This window comes from Pteronotus mesoamericanus, unplaced genomic scaffold (assembly GCF_021234165.1).
Source record: "Pteronotus mesoamericanus isolate MK-2021 breed Mesoamerican mustached bat unplaced genomic scaffold, CSHL_Meso_final scaffold_118, whole genome shotgun sequence".
NCBI classification, from domain to species: domain Eukaryota; kingdom Metazoa; phylum Chordata; class Mammalia; order Chiroptera; family Mormoopidae; genus Pteronotus; species Pteronotus mesoamericanus.
In genome coordinates, this window is record NW_026555301.1 from 13927406 (window position 1) to 13949088 (window position 21683).

At 39.0% G+C, this 21683-nt stretch overlaps 1 protein-coding gene across 1 annotated transcript in view; it reads left to right on the top strand.

The window, feature by feature from the left end:
- The window catches only part of LAMA1 (laminin subunit alpha 1), a 175129-nt gene that overhangs the window by 103306 nt on the left and 50140 nt on the right, over window positions 1-21683 (top strand). Inside the window, exons 30-40 of the mRNA XM_054587387.1 lie at window positions 3451-3572; window positions 6110-6196; window positions 6535-6728; window positions 7702-7844; window positions 12591-12680; window positions 14306-14417; window positions 15528-15690; window positions 18693-18903; window positions 19087-19203; window positions 19327-19490; window positions 21441-21576. Of these exons, the coding sequence (XP_054443362.1) occupies window positions 3451-3572; window positions 6110-6196; window positions 6535-6728; window positions 7702-7844; window positions 12591-12680; window positions 14306-14417; window positions 15528-15690; window positions 18693-18903; window positions 19087-19203; window positions 19327-19490; window positions 21441-21576 (1539 nt within the window). The remainder of the gene's footprint in view (window positions 1-3450; window positions 3573-6109; window positions 6197-6534; window positions 6729-7701; window positions 7845-12590; window positions 12681-14305; window positions 14418-15527; window positions 15691-18692; window positions 18904-19086; window positions 19204-19326; window positions 19491-21440; window positions 21577-21683) is intronic.

The following is a 21683-nucleotide window of genomic DNA, read 5'->3' on the forward strand; positions in this document are numbered from 1 at the left end:
TTCTCATGGCTGTCTTAGTATGCATTTGCTTCTCAGCCACCTTCCCCGCCACCAGGATTGGTCTCAGGGACATGAGGAGAGCTTTGTTAACTGCAAAAAACCAAGAGACCCAGACAGAAGTCTGGTAGCCCTGACTGAGGACAAAATCTTGAGTTCATGATTTTGCTTAAGCTGTCATTGATAACATAGAATAATCTGACATTCTTTTCCTACTCTTAAAATGTCATCCTTTGTAGTCACTTATGTGGAAACATTGGTAACTTGTATAAATTGTGCCAAGACTAACTTGCCTCAGATAAAATAACTCATTGAAGAAAAATGAACTGCCCACCAAGAAAGACACACCCGAAGCATTAGAGGTCCTAGGTGTGGCCCAGTCATAAGGAATGGGACAGAGGAACTAGTGTGACTTGGCTTCTAGTCACACTAGATACATCTTCCTCTCCTTTTACTCAGAAGTATCTTTCATTTGTAGAATTTAAAAGCAATTTCTACAGAGAAAATTGCTAAATTACAGCACTGCCCAGGTGAATTTAGAAACTGAAGTACTTTGTGGTTTTCCTCAATTAAAAGATATGTGTTAACCTTTGCTGACCCCACTATATATGTGGAATTAAAAAATTATTCCAGTCATCCAAGGTAAAGTGGACTTAATAAAGATACAAATAGCTGCAACACTATTAAGAAAAATGTATTCATTCTAATGAGCTCATGCTCCAGGCAAAAGTAAAATGCTAATAGAGAAAGTGAGAAAATCTCATTTAAGGCTTTAAAAAGAATTGATTTCAGGCCACTTAAAGAGAGATGTAATCAACTGGGAAGGTCCCTTGGTCAATCATAGGGCAAAAATCACATGAACAGTTTAAAAAGTTGATTAATTCTTTCAGACTACATCTGCAGCTAACTATTTTAACAAGATTAAGTACTTACAACATTAAATCACGACCCTGCCTTTCCTTGCCTGAATCTACCAGAACAAAGTTCCAAGATCTTCAGCTGACTTGTTGATTTGTACCTAAGAAAGAACATAGTCTGCTTGCCCCAGCCCATGAAAGATCATGACAGAGACATTCCAGCATAAACAATGATAAATAACTTCCAGACAGTTCCCTGCCCAGGGGGGAATGGTTGGCCAGATGTGACCTGGACCCTTAAGAGACCTCTCCTGGGCCTGTTAATTACATTTTGCAGTAAAATGGCAATGGGTATTCATAGTGCGAGAATGCTGGACAAAGATTCTAAAGCTAGATGTTCTGTAATCTCATGGTGTTGAGCAAAACACATTTTGCTTCTTGCTCTTCCCCCTTTTTATGGAAGATCTGTGTTCTGTTTGTCCCTACAATGCTAATTACTGTAAACAAAACCGCCTCTGAACAGAAAACTGTCTAGGCTTACATCTTGGAATTTCAGGGTTGCAACTGACCTACTTTTGTCAAACACCCTTCACAAAACCTTAACATGAAACTACAACATCCATGCCAAACAGTTACTTAATATATGTTTATACACCTCCAGCAGCTCAGCTCATCTTTGAGGAGCCCTAATTATTCCTGGGACTGGTGTCCCTGGATCATCCACCTGTTTATACAGTTTTAATGTTGGAGTCATTGAGGCAAGCCAGTAGCTCAAATTTATTCATGAAAAGTGGCAGTACCTTAACAAGTAACTTGCAAAAAAACACGTGATAAAATTCCTCTTTCACATATGCAAAAGCTCTGAATACTCAGCCCTCTTGGTCAGATACCCTCAGTTTATTTGTCCGTGGTGGTCGCCTGTGCTGGTTCTTAGCCTGTCCAGCATTCTGCAGTGTGCCAGCATCTGGCTGAGGGCATGCTGAGAGTGCAGCGCCCGTTTACTGCTGCCTCTCCTAAACTGACCAGACAGAGACACATATTCTTTCCTCAAGTTTAGTGCCTGGGTTCTTGTTCTTTGAACGTGGGACCTTACCTTCATCTTCAGTCTTCGTTTCTTTTGTGGTGTAGTTCTTAACATTTGATCAAATCTCTTAAGCACTTCCTATGGAGTTGTTATAGTATAGGTGGTAGTCAAGACCTTTTTAGATCTGATTTGTCATCCAGCACATAGGACATTCCTCCCTCTTCATGTCCCTAGGCCTATGGTATAACCATCGAAGTGATTCGTCAGAAATGTGACCTGGATGGGGGTGGGGAGTCCAAGGAGCAGAAAGGTAACCTGGGAATCCCTCTCTCCAGCTACTCTCTCCCCGGAGATAGGACTCACCCCTTTTCCGGTTGAAAAATTGTCAGGCATTCTCTGTGCACTTCCCATAGCAGCTAACTCATCCCACATGTCAGTTCATATGAACAGTTCTGATTTGTTTCCTACTCTTTGGGGAAGCTTGTCTTCAGTTCTCTAGAATCTTGAAGACCAGGGCACTCATAGTCCTTTATATGTTAGGAGGAGTTTTTAATGTTGGAGTTGGTGTTAGCAATCAAAACCCAAAAAATATGCTTCAATCCTCTCATCATCTAATATTTATTCTTTATCAGCCATATATATACACACACACACACACATATAATTAAAATGCCTATTTAACACATTTTCTTTTTAAGAGAGAGCTTGCAAATTTTACTTCTAAAGATATGTCTGTTTTAGGGGCTAAGTGGATCCCACTAAAATCTATTTTCATCAGGTGAGATAGGAATACAATTTTAAAATGAAAAATCTGGAATCATTTTTAAATATAAAAAACTTAAAAATAGTTTTTTAAACATTTAAGAAGGTTTCTTTCTATATCCTCTTTTGCTGCCCAGGATAAAGTCTGAGTTTGTGAGTTTGCTCAGTGGTTTTCTGTTACTGCATCTGACCCAGAATCCAGCACCCAGGGCCAAAGAAAAGCAGATTTTGTGTTGAACTCAGATGTCAAGAACTACTTTCTCCTTTAGCTTAAATTTTTTTAAATAGCATAATTTTAGGTTCAAATGATGACCTAAAATTTAATTAGAAATGATGTGGTTATCGCAGGACTCTGTTGGTGGTGCTCCAAAACCCTCCGTCTTCTCCCCTTGCTGTCTCTTTCTTAAATCACTTATCCATTCACCTGTGCTCTTTCAACTCCCCACACGTGATCATTGACCCCGACCCCATGCAGCATCCTTGTGCTTCAGTCATTTTTAAGTCACTATATAGTTTAGATTCATATTTTAAGGATCAAAAACTAGCTGCTCTATGGATATTTTCTGTAAGAAGAATGTATTAGTAATTTTTAGGCTGTATTATTGGATCAATGCAGTTTTATAATAAATGAAGGCCACAGAGCTGGCAATGTTTCCATGATGTAACAAACATGAAGAAAAATGCCTCTCTTCCTTAAGAAATAAACAAACAAACTGATACGAAACATGCTAATTCTTAACTACTGCCAGGTAAGGATGATTTCTAACAATTTACCATTGTTTCCCTCTTCTTCTGAAATGCGGTGACCAGAACTGCAGCCATAACACCTCTGGTGACCACTGTGACGTCTGTGCTCCTGGGTACTACGGGAAGGTGACCGGCTCAGCCACTGACTGCTCTCTGTGCGCCTGTCCTCACCGCCACCCTGCTAGGTGAGCCTGTGCAGGTGTGCCGGCACATCCGCGCCACCACAGCTGGAGATGGTTCTGTTTTCAGCCCCACCCTCCAGGGTCTCTATGTGATCTGTTATAATGAATATTCTCCATATGTTAAGAAAGGCTAGTTTTAAGAAACAGTGTTCAATTCTCACAAATGGTTGAACAGAATCTTTTCAAAAGCGAAGTTGGTATTTGGGTGTTAGAATGGAACCAATTAAAAAAAGAACTTTCAGGTGCATTTTTTTTCGTGAAGATTAATTTTAGCCTCCAACCTATATATCCAATGTACCTAGGTGACTAGTTATTAATTTTATGAATAATGATATAAAGAATTACGTTCCTGTTTAGTGTAAGGGAACAGGGCTAGAATTTATATTTGATGATAACTGATAAAGTGTGGAAATGCTACATAGTGATGTGGTTGGGGCCAGGTTCTACCTTCTACTCATGATGCTTGCATAGAATTATCTGAACACCAAAAGGAACCAGAGATTTTAAGTGGAAGTTGGAATGTCTGTAAGTCCTCTTTGGTTTTAATGAAAATTGTAATTTATAAATAATTATTTCATTATTGCTTAGAATACTGACAAGGCATTGAACACATATAGAGCAAATACCAACACTTAGTACACTAAAATGAAGTCTTCTATCTTTTATTATATCCAAGTAAGCAATGCTTGACAATGAATACAAAATGAGAGGCACTATGTAAACTTCCACTGTAAACTATTAAGTGTCCTAAAATTTATTGTTACTATTAATGTTTTATATTAAATCTGTATATAAAATTTGACTCATCAATTCCACTGCTGTAATCTAAACTTAGAAATACTTGCATATGCATGTAAAGATGGATACATTTTAGCATCGCTTGTACTCATGAGATATTGAAAAGAAACTGAAATACCTGCCTACAGGGGATTGATTTATAGACATTGTGGTATATACCCAGAATGAAATATTGCACAAACACTGAGAAAAGAATAAGATATATCTATATGTAAAAATTGGAGATATAGCCAATTAAATTACTTAATTGTCACTATATCAAGTGATACCATTCAGGGAAAAAAATTGTATTCTTATGTATATTCATATCTATAGCTCCATGGCAATATGTGCCCAGAGAAATGTTTGGAAGAAATATTATCCTTCTGCTTTGCATATTTCTTTAATGTTTGAATATTTTACTTTTTCAATCAAAAATGTTATAACCATCCCCAGAGCCCATGCTAATATATTAAAGTTTGTACTACTAGGAAGAGCCTGTGAGGCTATGAACATTCTAAATGTGATCTGCACCTAAAATACATCTTTTTTTGTTTTCTACACATTTTATGTTTCCATTGAAGTCTTTCCCTGTAGTGTTTAAGGAGGGGAAAAAGTCAAAAGTGAAGTGGGGCTGATAGAGAACTTCGTAACTCAGTGTGGGAGCTTCTCTTTTTTTTTTTTCCTTAACTTTTGAATTGAATTTATTGGGGTGATATTAATTAATAAAATTATATAGGTTTCAGGTGTACAATTCTATAATATGGCACATGTAGACTGTATTGTGTGTTCACCAGCACAAGTCAGGTCTCCTTCCATCACCATCTGTCCCCCCGTACCCTTTTCTACCTCCCGCCACGCTTTCCCTCTGGTAATCACCATACTGTTGTCTGTGTCTGGGGGTTTTCTTAAGTTTGTTTTGTTTTGTTTGTTTGTTTGTTTGTTTGTTTTCTTAATCCCTTCACTTTTTCACGCAGCCACTTCTCTTAACTGGCATTTACCAGCCTACCCCAGTGATTTTTTTTTTCCAGTGCTTTGCAGTACCCAGCTGAGACTCTAGATGGTGCATAGTGCATTGGTAATTTAAAACATGGAGGCAGCGGTTGTTGAAAAGAAAGGCAGGAATAAGGCAAAAACTGAAGTCCAAGAGTTGGGGAGATCGGTATCCGAGTGGATATTAAACTTTGAGTGGCTCTATAATTTTGCTTCCAATGACTCGTCACGTGACTCCCTATGTTAGGGTCCATTTATTTTCAAATTCCACCCTCACTCTTCACTTTTCTTCACCCTGACTTTTCCTGCTTGCCTTTCATTACAGCCCATTACACCAGCATTTGTCCAGTTCTCTTCCCCCTGCTAGTTTTCAACTTGCTCATGTACAGCTCTCTCTAATCACCTTTTCATCAATAAGTCACATAATTCTTTGCCTAAATCTCAGAACAAAACCTTTCACCCAAGAAGCTCTCTTGTTTCCTAAATAATTAGGTTGTCTCCTTTCCCTCAGCATTCACATGGTTGTCACTAAGCAGGTGTCCAATGAGTGTCTTCTGGATACAGGAGGTGCACACTTGTGTACTGATTACATGGGGAGTTTTTTCCTTCTTTTTGCCTTCTAGATTTTAAGCCCTAAAATCCTTGTCTAACTGTGCACTGTGATCACTTAATTTTTAGGATAGTATCATATACCTAAGAGTAATGAACAAGTGTCACAAGAAAAAGTTGAAATTGTATATCTGAAAATTCAAAAAAAATTTTTCTTTCAGTTTTAGTCCCACTTGTGTCTTGGAAGGTGATCGCGATTTCCGCTGTGATGCCTGTGCCCTGGGCTATGAAGGACAATACTGCGAAAGGTAAGTTGTGGACTCATCACTTGGAAATTGCAAGGCACATCTGCTCCTTTTATAGGACATGTTTACTAAAGTGGTTTGAGAGTCATTATCAGCTTGGCTGTATGTGATTGATATTTCAAAACAAAATCTCCTATGTATTCAGATAAGTAAATGCACTTTCTGTGACCACCGCATCTTCCTTTTAGGAAGTCAAATGTAGAATGAGATAAGTGGGCCTGTGTTCTTTGCATTTCATTTAGCAGAAATGATTACTGTCCTTGGGCAAGAGCTGGTTTATAAATGAACTTACTGGTAGTGTTGATACTGTTGCCTCTACCTGCATATTCTCCTCTCTGTAGGTGCTCATCAGGCTATCATGGGAACCCTCGAATGCCAGGTGGCACCTGCCAGAGGTGTGACTGCAGCCTGCATGGCTCCGTTCACCGTGACTGTGACCGCGGGTCTGGGCAGTGTATCTGCAGGCCAGGGGCTGCAGGGCTCCGATGTGAGGAATGTGAACCCAGGCACATTCTGGTGGAAAGCAATTGTATTTGTGGGTATTTTCTTTCCTTCCTAAACGTTTAAAGGTGGTTTTTCCTTTCACATGTTTTCCTATTTCTGGGCCCTATGGCATCAGCAGGATAATGTTTTATTTTAACTAAGTATAGATGGCCGCTGTATCTGCCAAATGGAACTTTTCATAGCGTGTTTGGAGCTGAGATGCTTGTAGGATAACAGAATTTATCTCTCTAGCACTGTAAGCAACACAGTAATTCCAACGTCATCGTTTATCTGCATTAATAGTCCTGTAATGGAGCCAGTGTCAGTCAGCACAGAGAGGGAACAGCGGTGTGGGTTGTCATTTGTGTTACCCAGATTTCACTGACAGCTTCAGCTCTTGGCTGCTGTGGAGATTTTTTCCAGTTCTGATTTACTTTAGCAGCAAGTACATGAAGTAGTCATCTGTGGATGTCTTCCCAGTGGTTCAAGGGGGAAGATAGGGAGGAAGTAATATTAGGATCATGGCATTCAAGTGCTTTTTTGTTTATGTGTTTGTTTTAAGCAAAAACATGCCCATTATTTTCTGCAGTCTCCTTCACTTGTATGTGCTGAAGGTGTGTCTGCAAACTATCTGAGAAAATGACAGACCGGGCTCTTCAAGGAAACGCATTTGGAATTCATTGCCATTGGTCAAGGTCAAAGATGAACAGGTGCACTGTAAAGGTTGGAGCAGTGCAACAAAACGTGCACCAGGCCTGGCATCCACTCGGATCCGTTGTTTTTTCTTTGTGACCCTGAAGAAGTCACTTATCTGTTCTGAGACTCAGCGTCATCATCTGAGAATAGGAACTTAGTGTTTTCTGCTTACCTCCCATCACACAGTTGGTGTGAGACTGTGGCTCCTGGAGGCCTTGTAGTGTACTTTGCCCTTATGATTTTATGTTATCATTAAAAAATAGCTAATGTACACCCATGATAAATTGTGCAGACCATTTTGCATAAACTGTAACTTTTTTTTCTTCTAGCTTGTGATGATGAATGTGTAGGCGTGCTGCTGAGTGACTTAGACAATCTTTATGATATCATTCTTTCTGTAAACCTTACCAGCATTATCCCTGCCCCATATGGAAGTTTGTCAAACCTGGAAAATACAACTACATATCTTAAGGTAGGTACTGGTAATGCAGAGACAGCTAAAAAACATGTGTCATTGAAAGCTGGGGAGTTAGTCTGGGCAGTAGGAGTCATTTTGTCCATCTTCCCCTCCTCCTCTTATTCCCAGCGTACACTGCTGGACGTGTCCAGCCTTCCTTTGAACGTGACCAGGGACTTCATTAGCCAATGCTAACTGGTTTTACTGTGGGACAGCTTTAATTGTTTGAGTCATTCATTAGATTCCTTTGTATAGAGATCTACCTCACCCCATGGTCATTCTTCACTTTTTAGAATAAGACAAAGTCCACTTGCTCCTCTTTATAACTTTGGATATTTGGAAATAGCTGTCCTAATACAAATACAGGAAATAAATCTGGATAATGTGTTCTTTAATGTTGGAATATACTAAAGATATTTTCTGTAAATGTATTATTCTTAACTGGAGTTTTAGGGCACACAATTTTCTTCAACCTGGAAGATTATATGAAAATCTCTGAGGCTATAGCACAGTTCTGTGTTTAGTCAAATGGGATCTGGGTCCAAAAAAAAGGTGGAAAGTTAAGGAATTGACTTGGTAGACAACATTCTACTCTAGTATTGCTAGTATTTTTAATACTAATTGGAAAAAAAATGATTCTTAATTTTGCTTAAAACCTATACCTTAGAATTTGAAGTAATTAATTTACTGAGTCAAGAATAATCTTTCCTGAATACCTTTTTTAGTTAAAAACTTTTCTTAGACTAAATATTATCTTAGGCCAGCGAACTTCTGTGTTTGTGTGTGTGTGTGTTTTTAAATAAAAACACAGGAATGAATGAAATGTCTTTTCCACTCACTGTAGACACAATAGAGAAATACTATATTTTTTATCACTATGGGCCCCAGGCACACAACTGTATTTTAAATTTATCAAGTATGATAAATAGTTGATTAAAATTTTAACAACTATTTTTTATTTATTTTAATAATATTTTCATTAATCTGAGAGAAAAAGATGTTGATTTGTTGTTTCACTTATTTATGCATTCATTGGTTGATTCTCTTTTTTTCATTTTAATTAATTTATTTTTTCAAGTACCTTTGTCTCCGCCTACCCCCACCACTTTCCCCTGCCCCCCTCCCCCCTCTCCCTCCCTTAATCCTTCCATACTTTGGCTATGTCCATGAGTCCTTGCTATATGTTCCCTGACTTGCCACTTCCCTTCCTTTTCCCCCACCCACTCCTCCCTCCTTACCTCTTGTCTCTGCTGGTTTCTTTTTTCTTTCAGTGTTGCTAGTCTTATTTTCCTTGCATCTTTGTTTTGTAGGTTAGGTTCCACTTATAGGTGAGATCATATGGTATTTGTCTTTCACCCCCTGGCTTATTTCGCTTAGCATAATGTTCTCCAGTTCCATCCATGCTGTCGCTAAGTGTAGGAGTTCTTTTTTTCTTTCTGCTGCGTAGTATTCCATTGTGTAAATGTACCATACTTTTTTGATCCAATCATCTACTGATGGGCATTTAGGCTGCTTCCAACACTTGGCTATTGTAAATTGTGCTTCTATGAACATTGGGGTGCATAGGTTCTTTTGAATTGGCGTTTTGGGATTCTTAGGGTATTGTCCCAGCAGGGGAATCACTGGATCAAACGGCAGTTCCATTTTCAGCTTTTTGAGGAAATTCCACACTGCTTTCCACAATGGTTGCACCAGTCTTCATTCCCACCAACAGTGTACTTGGGTTCCTTTTTCTCCACAGCCTCACCAGCACCTATTGTTTGTCGATCTGTTTATGACGGTCATTCTGACTGGTGTGAGGTGGTATCTCATTGTGGTTTTGATTCGCATTTCTCTGATGGCTAGTGATGCTTATCATCCTCTCTTATGTCTCCGGGCCCTCTGTGTGTCTTCTTTGGAAAAGCGTCTGCCCAGGTCCTTTGCCCATTTTTGGATTGGATCATTTGTCTTCTTGGAGTGGAGTCGAGTGAGTTCTTTATATATCTTGGAGATCAAACCTCTATCTGATGTATCATTAGCGAATATATTTTCCCATATGGTTGGCTCCCTTTTCATTGTGCTGATGTTTTCTTTAGCCATGCAGAAGCTTCTTATTTGGATGAGGTCCCACTTGTTTATTCTTTCCTTTATGTCCCTTGCTTTAGGGGACATATCAGTGAAAAAATTGCTGCGTGGAATTTCTGAGAGTTTCCTTCCAATGTTCTCCTCTAGGACTTTTATGGTGTTGCGACATATTTAAGTCTTTTATCCATCTTGGGTTTATTTTTGTGTATGGTGTCAGCTGATGATCCAATTTCAATTTTTTGCATGTAGCTGTCCAGCAACAGCATTTGTTGAAGAGGTTATTACTCCATTTTATGCTTCTGCCCCCTTTGTCAAATATTAGTTGCCCATATAATCCTGGGCTAATTTCTGGCCTTTCTATTCTGTTCCACTGGTCTATGGATCTGTTCTTGTGCAAGTACCAGATTGTTTTGAGTATAGTGGCTTTGTAATACAGTTTGATGTCCGGTATTGTAATCTCTCCTACTTTGTGTTTCTTTCTCAAAATTGCTGCAGCTATTTGGGGTCGTTTATGGTTCCATATAAATTTTTGAAATGTCTATTCTATTTCTGTGAAATGTCATTGGTATTTTAATAGGGATTGCGTTGAATCTATAAATTGCTTTGGGTTATATGGACATTTTGATGATATTAATTCTTCCAATCCATGAGCACAGTATATGTTTCAATTTATTTGCGTCTTCCTTAATTTCTTTCTTCAATGTTGTATAGTTTTCTGCATACGGGTCTTTTACCTCCTTGGTTAAATTTATTCCTAGGTAGTTTATTTTTTTGTTGCTATATCAAATTGTATTTTTTTTCTGATTTCTTCTTCTTCTATTTCATTGTTGGTATACAAAATGCCTTTGATTTCTGAATATTGACTTTGTATCCTGCTGTTTTGCCAAATTCATTTAGGTTGAGGAGTTTTTTTGGTAGAATCTTCAGGGTTTTCTATGTACACTATCATGTCATCAGCAAACAATGATAGTTTAACTTCTTCCTTTCCTATTTGGATGCCTTTTATTTCTTTTTCTTGTCTGACTGCTGTGGCTAGGACTTCCAATATGATGTTGAAAAGAAGTGGTCAAAGCAGACATCCTTGTCGTGGTCCCAATCTTAGTGGGAAAGCTTTGAGTTTTTGCCCTTTGAGTATGATGTTGGCTGTAGGTTTTTCATATATGGCCTTTATTACATTGAGGAATGCCCCCTTTATTCCCATTTTGCTGAGTGTTTTGATCACAAATGAGTGCTGTACCTTATCGAATGCTTTTTCTGCATCTATCGAGATGATCATGGGGCTTTTGTCTTTCCTTTGTTTATGTGATGTATTATATTTATTGATTTGCATATATTGAACTATCCCTGCATCCCTGGGATGAATCCCACTTCATCGTGGTGGATAATCTTTTTAATGTATTGCTGGATACGGTTTGCCAATATTTTGTTGAGGATTTTAGCATCTACGTTCATCAGCAACATTTGCCTGTAGTTTTCTTTATTTGTAAGGTCTTTATCTGGTTTTGGGATTAGGGTGACGCTGGCCTCATAAAAAGAGTCTGGGAGTCTTCCCTCCTCTTGGATGTTTTGGAATATCTGAGAAGGGTGGGGGTTAGCTCTTCCTTAAATGTTTTTTAAAATTCTCCTGTGAAACCATCCAGCCCAGGGCTTTTGTGTGCTGGGAGTTTCTTGATTACTGCTTCAATTTCCCCAGCTGTTATCAATCTGTTCAAGCTTTCTGCTTCTTCCTCCTTCAGTGTTAACCACTTTTTTCCATTTTATTGATATGGTACTGGTTAACAAAATTATACAGGGTTTAGGTGCACCATTCTGCAACACATCATCTGTACACTGTATTGTGTGCTCACAAACCCAAGTCAAGTCTCTGTCCATCACCATATCCCTCCTTTACCTTCTTCCACTTCCTGTTACCCGCTCCTCCCAGCTATCACCACACCATTGCCCTTGTCCATGATTCTTTTCTCTTTCTCTCTCTTTTTTGCTCAATCCCTCTGGCCCCTCCACAGCTCTGAGCCTGCTCTCTGTCTGTGAGTCTGTCAAATTTTAACTATTTTTGAATGATTTGCTCCCATTTAAACCACTTGTCAATTCCTTTAAATAACTTTTTATGTAAAGTGTGCAATAGGTCAAGAATGTAAACTCTTAACTGTTGGTTGTTTTTATCAATCTACACAGCAGCCTTGGGCAAGTAACTTAACTAACACTCCCCCAACCCTGAATAATAAAATATCCACTTTATAGGTTTGCTATAAGGTTTAAATACAATCATACAAATAAAAAATTAGGAATGTTGGCATAAATTAAGCACTTAGTTGTTAGTAATTAGGAAGATTTTTTTTACCTAATACTTTTATATTTTAACCTAGTAAGCTTTTTAAAGTAAGTTTTTAAGGTATTAACAATTATGGTTAATATTGATGTGACTCTGATACTGAAAGTAAGCCAGACTAATCCAAGAATAGCAGCAGTATCAGATTCTGCACAACGCACCAGACTAAGTTTATATCTATATAGGAAATATAATGCAAAAGATGGCAGATGATAACATGTTGCTATAATTGAAACTTAAATAAATGTCATTCATTTTATTTTTAATGCAATTGCAAGGAAAGAAGAATGTGAACAAAATAGTTAATAATAAGTGAATCAGAACATTTATTTTGAAGCATTGTAATCTGTTTTCTTCATTCTTTGTAGGAATCTTTATTAAAAGAAAATACACAAAAGGAACTGGTAAAAATTCAACTTGAAGGTGTTACAAGACAAACAGATGACCTGCAAAGGAAGGTAAATTCTCTGCCTAAAGGGCTCGCTTTCTGCCCAGCCTGTGTGAGCAATTGCACTGGGGCTGTCCCGGAGGTTCTGAGAAGGTCAGCGTAGCCTCGTCCTCTCAGGATCAAAGTGGTTTTAACCCTGCCAGTTGTTATGCATTAGTGAGAAAGGCTCCTGACCTAATTTCTATTGCCACCTCCGCTGAGGGAGCAGTTGGGCGTTCACCTTGCCATTTGACCATCATTTTCTCCTGTGAATCCAGAAGTGGGTACAACGGAAAGATCCCTGCGATTTCTTCCTTCTCCTAAACTTGCTGCATTAACCGAGCGCCTTGGGAACATGGTGCTCAGAGGCGCTTCACCCAGCGCCAGGACCGCTGACTGCAGCTCACCAGGCAGAGCCAGCAAAGCCTAGAGCTTGTAGTGTAGTGTTTGCACAACGTCTAGGCTTCAGGCCACCTGCTTCTGATTTTCTGACTTTCAATGTCAAGTGAGCTTTTCCTGAAGTCAGCAAGGAATTATTTAGTCTGTTTATCTCGTGTCAGATGAACGGTTTTTAGTGACCCTAAAAAGAATTTCCTCATCCACAGATGGTGAGGGGAGCCTATTATCAAATTTATAATTTGATAATTTTTACTTAGGAATTTCATGTGCACATACAAATGCATATTATACTTAGATATGTATATGAGTGTGTCTGCACATATGTATGTGTTTGGATATATATACAATGGCATGTCTTTACATATATCTATCTACTCTTTGTCTTTCAACATCTACATACATACACAGTGATGCACCCTACAAAAAGTATTAGCTTGGATCCTGTTAATTTAGAATTAATGATGATTTGAGATGAGTTTAAAGGTTTAAGTGTGGGGTCTAAGTACCTCAGTGAGCAAGCATTTGGTAGAAAGTGATAAGCTGAATAAATAAATTCTCACTATTCACTTAAGAAGATTCTCTTTGGGTTTTGACTACAAAACACTTTTAGACCTAGTCTGAGTTACTTTAGATTCCTGGAAAGTACAAACAACCTTTCCTTTTACAAATTATAACATTCCTAATAAAAACAGCAGCTGAGGGCAGCTAAATTTCAGCCCTTGGGCTGCCAATTTTAGGGACATCATCAAACTTAATCTACACAAAGTCCCATGAGGTTAAGTGCTATTATTATCCCATGTTATTGATGAGGCTAGAAGATATTGCAGACTAGGTCTCCAGGTTGACAGAATTAGGCCTAAAACACAGTTTACCTGACTCCATGTTCTTAACTCCTCAACTAAGTTCTCATGGTCAATAAATATTAGTAAGATTTTTCTTCCTATATTCTGTATACTTGGGTTCTAAAGTGAATATAACGTCTTCACAATAGAAGACACTGGAAGAGTCTGGTTTAATAGCCAGTTAGGCTGCTTTAAAAAACATGCCATCTTTTCTCACACAGAGTGAACAGTAAATTATTTTATTAAGCACTTACTCAATTTCCAATCCCAAAATATTAGCCTTGGTTTATGTGATAGTGCACATCTCTACTCTGTATTCTGGAATATATTTTATTGTTTAAAAAAGACAGCTTGAACATCCAAGCTTGCATATTATTCAAAGTCAAACTAATGGGAGGCCTTTTTTTTCTATCAGCTAACTGGAGTGTTAACAAGTAGCCAACACGTGGCCAGAGCAACTGAAGGAATCCTCAACAAGAGTCAAGATCTCATGACACTTACCGAGAAACTGAAGATAAGCATTCAAGGTAATGTGGTCAGTGTTTAATTTGAGGAGTCTATGCTTATTCAGTCTATACAACATAAAAAGATGCATATGACGCCCACTTGACTACTAGAGCCAAAGGACTGGGCTCTTCCATAGTTTGAGGATCCTGATGTGTCCAGACTACTATCTTTCACTGAGAGGTTTTTTTTTTTTTTAATGCAAGTTTCCTTTTTATTTTCTTTATTATGTGTTACACTTAGGTCCTAAGTATCAAGTAGATGTGGTGCCTCTCCATGTGTTATGAATTTGTCAAATTAACACTTACTAAGTGGAGCACAAGGTGCCAGATGATGCACCAAGATCCAACTTATATTTGCTTCTGACTCTGCAGGCGCTTATGTGGGACACATGCTTGTGTGAGAGAACAAATGTCAATTTAAGGTCACTGCAGGCCTCTGGGCCAAACAAAAATGTTGCTAGGGCAGCAATGCCACATGAGTGGCTGAACTGACTCTCAACACCAGGCCTTTGCCCACAGTAAGAGCTGATGCCATTTAGACCTTCAGTGTGGTCCCAATGGACATCCACAATATTTTAGTAATTTAGTCACTACTCAATTGGGATACTCCCTCTGATCTGGCTTTCAGATGACTATTTTCAGTTTTCTGGTCATAAGAAATATATTCTTGATCTTCTTTTTGGATTATTGTATAATGGCATAAGGAGTACAGAATCCAATGCAAATCAGACTTTATAAGACAAACAATAAGGAAATTATTAGAACAAATAATATGCCTAATAAAAAGGGTAGTATCAAGTATGGGTGATTCATTCATGCAGTAAATATTTGTCAAGCAGTTTTTATGTGCAAATGTCTGTGCCAGGTGCAGGAAGTGCTGAAGTAAACCCAAAGGCCACAGACCCCTCTCTTTCAGAGTGTTAAGTAAACCAGTAATTTCAAGTCCATGAGTGTTTTGATAGGGGACATCCAGAGTTCATTGGGATATACAGGCCCGCCAGGCTGGCTTAGAGGTTCAACCATTTCCAGTGAACAGAGCAGGTCTCACTGAAGAAAGGCCTAAGTTTTCCCATTTTAGTACTGTCCACTTTTGAGAGACTTATTAAATGATTGATTAATTTTTCTCCATAGAAATTATTGAAAAAGCAAAAGCTCTAAATCAGACCTTGGATGAAGATTTCCAGCTACCCAGCTCTACTCTTCAGAATCTGCAAAAGAACATTTCATCTTTGCTGGAAACCATACGGAAAAGGCATTTCATGCAGTTGCACCAAAATGCTACCTTTGAACTGAAGTAAGTCCCTAGATACCATTCATGACACAGCCAACGGCCTATGGGGAAAAAACTTTAGTGCTGGGGGGAGGGGGGCAGGCATGTGGGAGAGAGGAAAGAAAGCTCTCACTGGGGGCAGAGTGCTGTAAGAGAAGAGAAGGGCTCTATTGTCAAGTAAATGAAGAGATGGTGTCAACCTCCCAAATCAAGAAAATTGTAATCAGCGCCAGTATCTCTGTGATTGTACTACTGTGCCATAGGTTTTGTTTCTCTGGAACAACATGACACTGTATTTATTGAAGATCAAGGATAATGCAGTAAACTCCCATGGAAGAAAATGTAGTCAGTGGCTACTACATGTGCTGTAAACTCTTAAGGCAGATTGACATTATGCCAAAATAATTTAGCTTAGTTATGCAAACTCTAATTGAAAACCACAATGTGAAATGACAGATCACAGAGAATTGTTAGACATGGTCACCAGGAGCTTATAATTTTCTTTCAGTCTCTTTCCTTCATACTTCACACAATTATTTCTTGATGTAATTATGGCACAAGATGTCTTTTTTACAGGTTGTAATAAATATCCTAAATACTGGCTTAAATACTTACACACAACTACATACTCTATAATGTGATATTTAAACTATTTTTAATCTATTTTTCTATTTTAAACAATGTTGTCATGGACATCTTAAACAAAGCTCTTTTTCTATATTTCACATTATTATCTCGTTAAGGTAAATACTAAGAAGTGAAATCATTTAGCCAAAAATTTTGCATTTTGAGGATTCCTGACTTGCATGTCCAAATTATTTTCTAAAAAGTTTGTTTAAAACAATGTGTGCTTCTACTGGCAACACACTGTAGAGTTAGTTAAGTTTACATCTTTTTTCATTACTGAATATGATTTTTGACATTGTTGTTGGTTTGTTAGGTGAAAAATGAAAGGAGGAACTTAGTGTTGGATGGGATTTGGAGAACTAGAAACCTAATTATGAGAGCATTAGTTAGGGCCTGAAGAGGGTCCTGAGAGAGCTGTGAACCAAAAGCCTTGAGGGGAGACGAGAGGAGGCCCAGGAAATGGGAAAGGGAGTCCCTCCTCTGTGCAGGGAGGGTGTGGGCTTCACTTCATATAGTCTGTCCTGTGATGGTCTCCACCACCTTGTGAGGCAGGGGAGGACACAGCTGGGGAACCTGAGGCCCAGAGACCCTAAGTAATTTGCCCAATGTTAAACCTCCAGGATAATCTGAAACCTGACCACAAACCTAAGTCTGTGTGACTGTAAACAGTTATTCTCCAGCCCCTAAAAGAAGGAAGTACCACTCCCTTGAGACCCAGTTCCTTAAAGATGGGTGATGGAACTAGGACCATTATTAGGTCAGAGACCATGCTGCTGCACTTATACTAGATTATAATCATGTTTCCCTACCCTGACCTTTTATCTGCATCATCCCTCACCTGAAATGCATGGCACACTCGAAACGCATGGTTGGGGGAGCAATGGAGGGAAAGAAGCTCACACCTCCACGTCCACCTTCCCAGGCCCCGTCCACTCTTGAGGTGGCCTTCGCAGGCTCAGCTCTGCTGTTCTCTGCTGCCTGCCCTTCCTTAGCTCCCCCTTGCCTCCCAGATAACAGAAGTGTTGTCTACTTGATTCCAGCCCACCCTCTTCCACGTCCCACACTTCCCCCACCCACCCATCTCCCACTCATGCTGGGCTCTCCGGCTCCACCTGGTGCATCCTGCCCAGGTGTGTATCTTGTTTGCTTGTTAAAGATGGAGCTTCCCTAGAGATCCACGGAGACATTTTGGGGGACCGTCCTCGCCCATCATTACCCTTCCACGGTCACTTCATTCATTCATTCATTCACCAGAATGAGTCCCCAGTGGCAGATATTGTGCTTAGGAGTTGGGGACACAAAGGAGAAGAATAGAGATTGTTTTGCCCACTAAGATCTCATAATCCACTTAGTAAAAGTTCATTTTCTGAAGAGCATTTGAGAGGAAAGGGAGAAGGCAGGGCCCCTCCACCACCCTGTTACCCTTAGTGTTCCCTAACTGTCCTCCCCAGCTAGGCCCTCTGCCGTTGTCGGTCCTGTATTTTTATTTAGAACAAAGTTATTATTGAAATTGCTGTCCTGGCTTTAATTTTGTAGTTAAAGTATTATTAAAGAGATCTTTTATTTTCAAAAAAGTTAAAGTTTAAAATGTGTTCTCTGGCTTCCACTTTCTTATTTTCTATAGATAGTCTCTGTTCTTATGCTATTTCAAACTTTGTGGATTGTTTTTAGGAACTGCTTATCAGTTTTTTAAAGATAATCCTAGAAAATTGGTAATGTATGCTGAAATACGACAATCCTGTTGGTTGGAATATCTAGCACACAAATCAGTTACTTATCATTCTTCTGTCAGGGTCCCCAAGACAGTCACATTCAGTTTCACTAGGACTCTCAGGACTCAGTGTATAGTTGTATGCAGGACCGGTATATCACATGGCAACATATTAAGGATGCACAACTGAGTCAGGGAAGAAGACATGGTGGAATCCTGCAGTACCCATACAGGCTTCCCGATGCTCCATTTCCTTGAGGGGCACAGAGCGCACTCTTCCCTCAGCTACGAAAATGCAATGGCACTTGGGTGATGTTTCTGCCCAGGGAAACCCACTTGAGGTTCAGCAGCCATGGTTCTTACTAGTGGCTGGTCTTGCAGGCTCCCTCTGCCTAGCATGCGCCCAACTCCACATTCACAGAGGGAAAGCAGGTGTTTAGCATATACCATATTGTTTGCACAGACAGTGCATACATTGAACCACTCATATCAGTTAGAGAACAGTGGGAATACTTTGCAGACCTTGCAAGCAGGGCTTTCAAAGGACAGCTTTCCCCTGCCCACTGTTACCCTTTTCTGCACTCTATAAAATCAGGTATGGATATGCATAAATTACTCCTCCTTTCATTTCAGTGATAGCAGTTTTGTTATTCACTTACTAACTATATGGACCATCTATATTTACCAGGTCTGCTAAAGATTTATTATCACGAATTCAGAAAAATTACCAGAAGCCACAGAATAAGTTGAAGGTGATAAAAGAAGCAGCAAGCAGTCTCCTTTCAAAACACAACAGTGAACTCCAGACAGCAGAAGACCTCATGAAGGAAACAGAGGCAAAGACGCAGGAAAGCAACCGCCTGCTGCTCATTGTCAATGCCAGCCTCCAAGAATTCAGTGTGAGTCTCACTAGCTCTCTCCTCAGTAAGAGCTAGTAACCAAAATCTCCAATGTAAATAACACTATTTTTAGCTTCTTAAAAAATGAGCCCCGATTACTAACTTGAGCACATAGCATCAGGCACCAGTGTTTGGAAGCTGACTTGCTTTATGAAACATCCTTAAAGGTGATTTTTGCTACAGGATAAAAAGCTGCTCGTTCAAGAAGAACAAAACTTTACCTCAGTGTTAATCACCAAAGGAAGGAGATTGCTAGATGCTGCCACCGCACATGCAAAGGCTGCACAAAGTGCTCTAGCAGTAAGTTAAAACTCAGCACAACTGCAATACAGTTTTCAAATAATCTTCATACATCTAATATATATGCACACACATACATTGTTAAAAATGCATATGTATTCACAGTATTGATATCTCTTATAGCAGTTAGAGCATCACCGGGATGAGCTACTTTTATGGACTTCCAAAACCAGGCAGCATGTGGATGATTTGGTCATGCAGATGTCCAAAAGAAGAGTGCTTGACCTTGTCTACAGAGCTGAGGATCATGCAGCTGAGTTCCAGAGACTAGCAGGTGCTCTCGACAGGTAAGATCACATTTTACAGGAATTCCAGAAGTTGTGATCCCTGAGTCAGAATGAATAAAGATGGCTATTTTGATCACAATGTTGAGTCACTCTTTTTTGCCTAAAAGTGAAAATTCCCACTTTCTTTATATGGTTAGGAGGATTTCTTCCCATGCCTAATTACACAGTTGGCCATTGACATAAAGGTATGATGGAGAAATGAAAACTGAATAGGCCTTAAAGCAAATATAATGCTACAATATCAAGCCATGAAGGCCTTATTAAGCCTCTAAGTGCTCAGGTCTTTGTTGAGTTGCTTGTGGACAGAACAAGGATATTAATTTCTTTATATATCTTACCATTTTGGAGCTTATGCTTTGCCTGGCTTTCTGCATGGATGGAGGTTGTGGTTGCCCACGCTGGACCTATAGAAGTGCTGGGACACTCTCTCCTCCTGAAAGATACCACCTCCAATTATTTTCTATTGCCTGAAGGTCTACCACAGTATTAAAATAATTTCATCTTATATTTTTAAATGTGTCCTCTCTTATAGAAGTGTCTTTAAATGAGAAGCATAATGTTAGGCCAGTAGTTCCCAAACTTGTCTGCACGCTGGAACAACCTCGGAAACTTAAAAAATGCTGGTGCCTTTGTGCCCTAGTCCTCCCACTCCTGCTCAAAGACTGTGACTTAATTTGTCTGGGTTGTGGTCTGGGCTTTGTTCTTTCTTTCTTTTTTTTTTTGAAGATCCCCAGGTGATTTAATATGCAGCAAATGAGGGAACCAATGTTTTAGGCCTTATCAGTGGTTTACACAATATTATAAATGAATTGGTATATTTACTTAAAATTTGTTATAAATTATGGATGGAAAAAGTCTGGGGACACTGGGAATGTGTGTTCTTTTGTGTTGGGCATGTTTTGTGGAAGAGAAAAAATAAATATCATTCCAGTGAGGATTGCTGCCATAAAAGATTAGATCCCACAATGACAGCAATTAAAAATGATGTAAGAGAGGATATTGCATAAATTATGTGCTGCATTGAGCATTACTGCCTACAGATGCTGCAGGAATTGGTAATAGAAAATAGAATTAGATACTCAGTGTCTCTCTTTTCATCATCTTTCATAATTTCCTAAAAGAGAAAACAATATTTTGACTATGTACATAGCTAGAACAAAACATTTATTACTCAATATGTATAGTAAAAGCAATTTGGCATCATACACAAAGTTAAATAACATTATTATCTTTTATTTACCAAATTTTGCCAGTCAAGTAGTAACAAGTAATGATTGTTGATGTCTGGCATGGGAATCACCCAACTCAATTATCTTGGGAAGAAAATGAAGTGAGTTACACAGCAAGCAAAGATGTGTCAATAGTCAGATTGTATATTCAAGATAGAGTGGCTGGATGAAATTGCACCATTACCAGTTGGCAAGTTCATAAGTGATTCGCCCACCCATGAGAGTGAAGTTCAGATGACTGAAATAGCATCTGATGCTCCTCCAAAACCTCTAGTGAATTTCATCAAATTGCTGTATACCATTTGAGGAATAAGATGCAGCATCCTTATATGTGCTCAGGAAAGCTTTTTCAAAATTAGAAATTGCTTTGCTGGAGAGATTACAATGAATGCAAATGCACAGTGACTCCGCAGACACATGCAGGGGGTTTGGATAGAGATGAAAATATGTTGAGGGCAGCTGGAAGAAACTGATGAATGGTTAAAAAGATGGGAAACAGCCATCCTCTCTTCTCTGGCTAAAAATTAAACAGCAGTTTTTAGTGTTATTGTGACAATATGGTTACTGCTTTTTAAGATTGCTTTTGTCAAAGGAGAATCCATATGTTGTTATTCCTTGTTGATGATACTGTTTTAGGGGGAAGGAAACTAGGAGACTTTTAAGAATAGTGGGCAAGTCCAATTTTAGTTTATCATATACCTCTAATATGCTGATTTCATAGTGGTCTTGGAAATGTTAGACTTGTGTCCCTGAATGCAACCAGTGCAACCCACATCCACTCCAACATTCAGAGCCTGATTGAAGAATCAGAAAAATTGGCAAAAGATGCTCTCAGGACTGTGACTGAGGCAAGCCTGGTAAGAAGGGCCCTGTGGGTTCTGGTGTGTACCTTCCTTTTCTAGGCACTGTGGGAGATTGTTCCTTAATGTTCTTGAGCAAAGACTCAGTGGCTTAAATTTATACT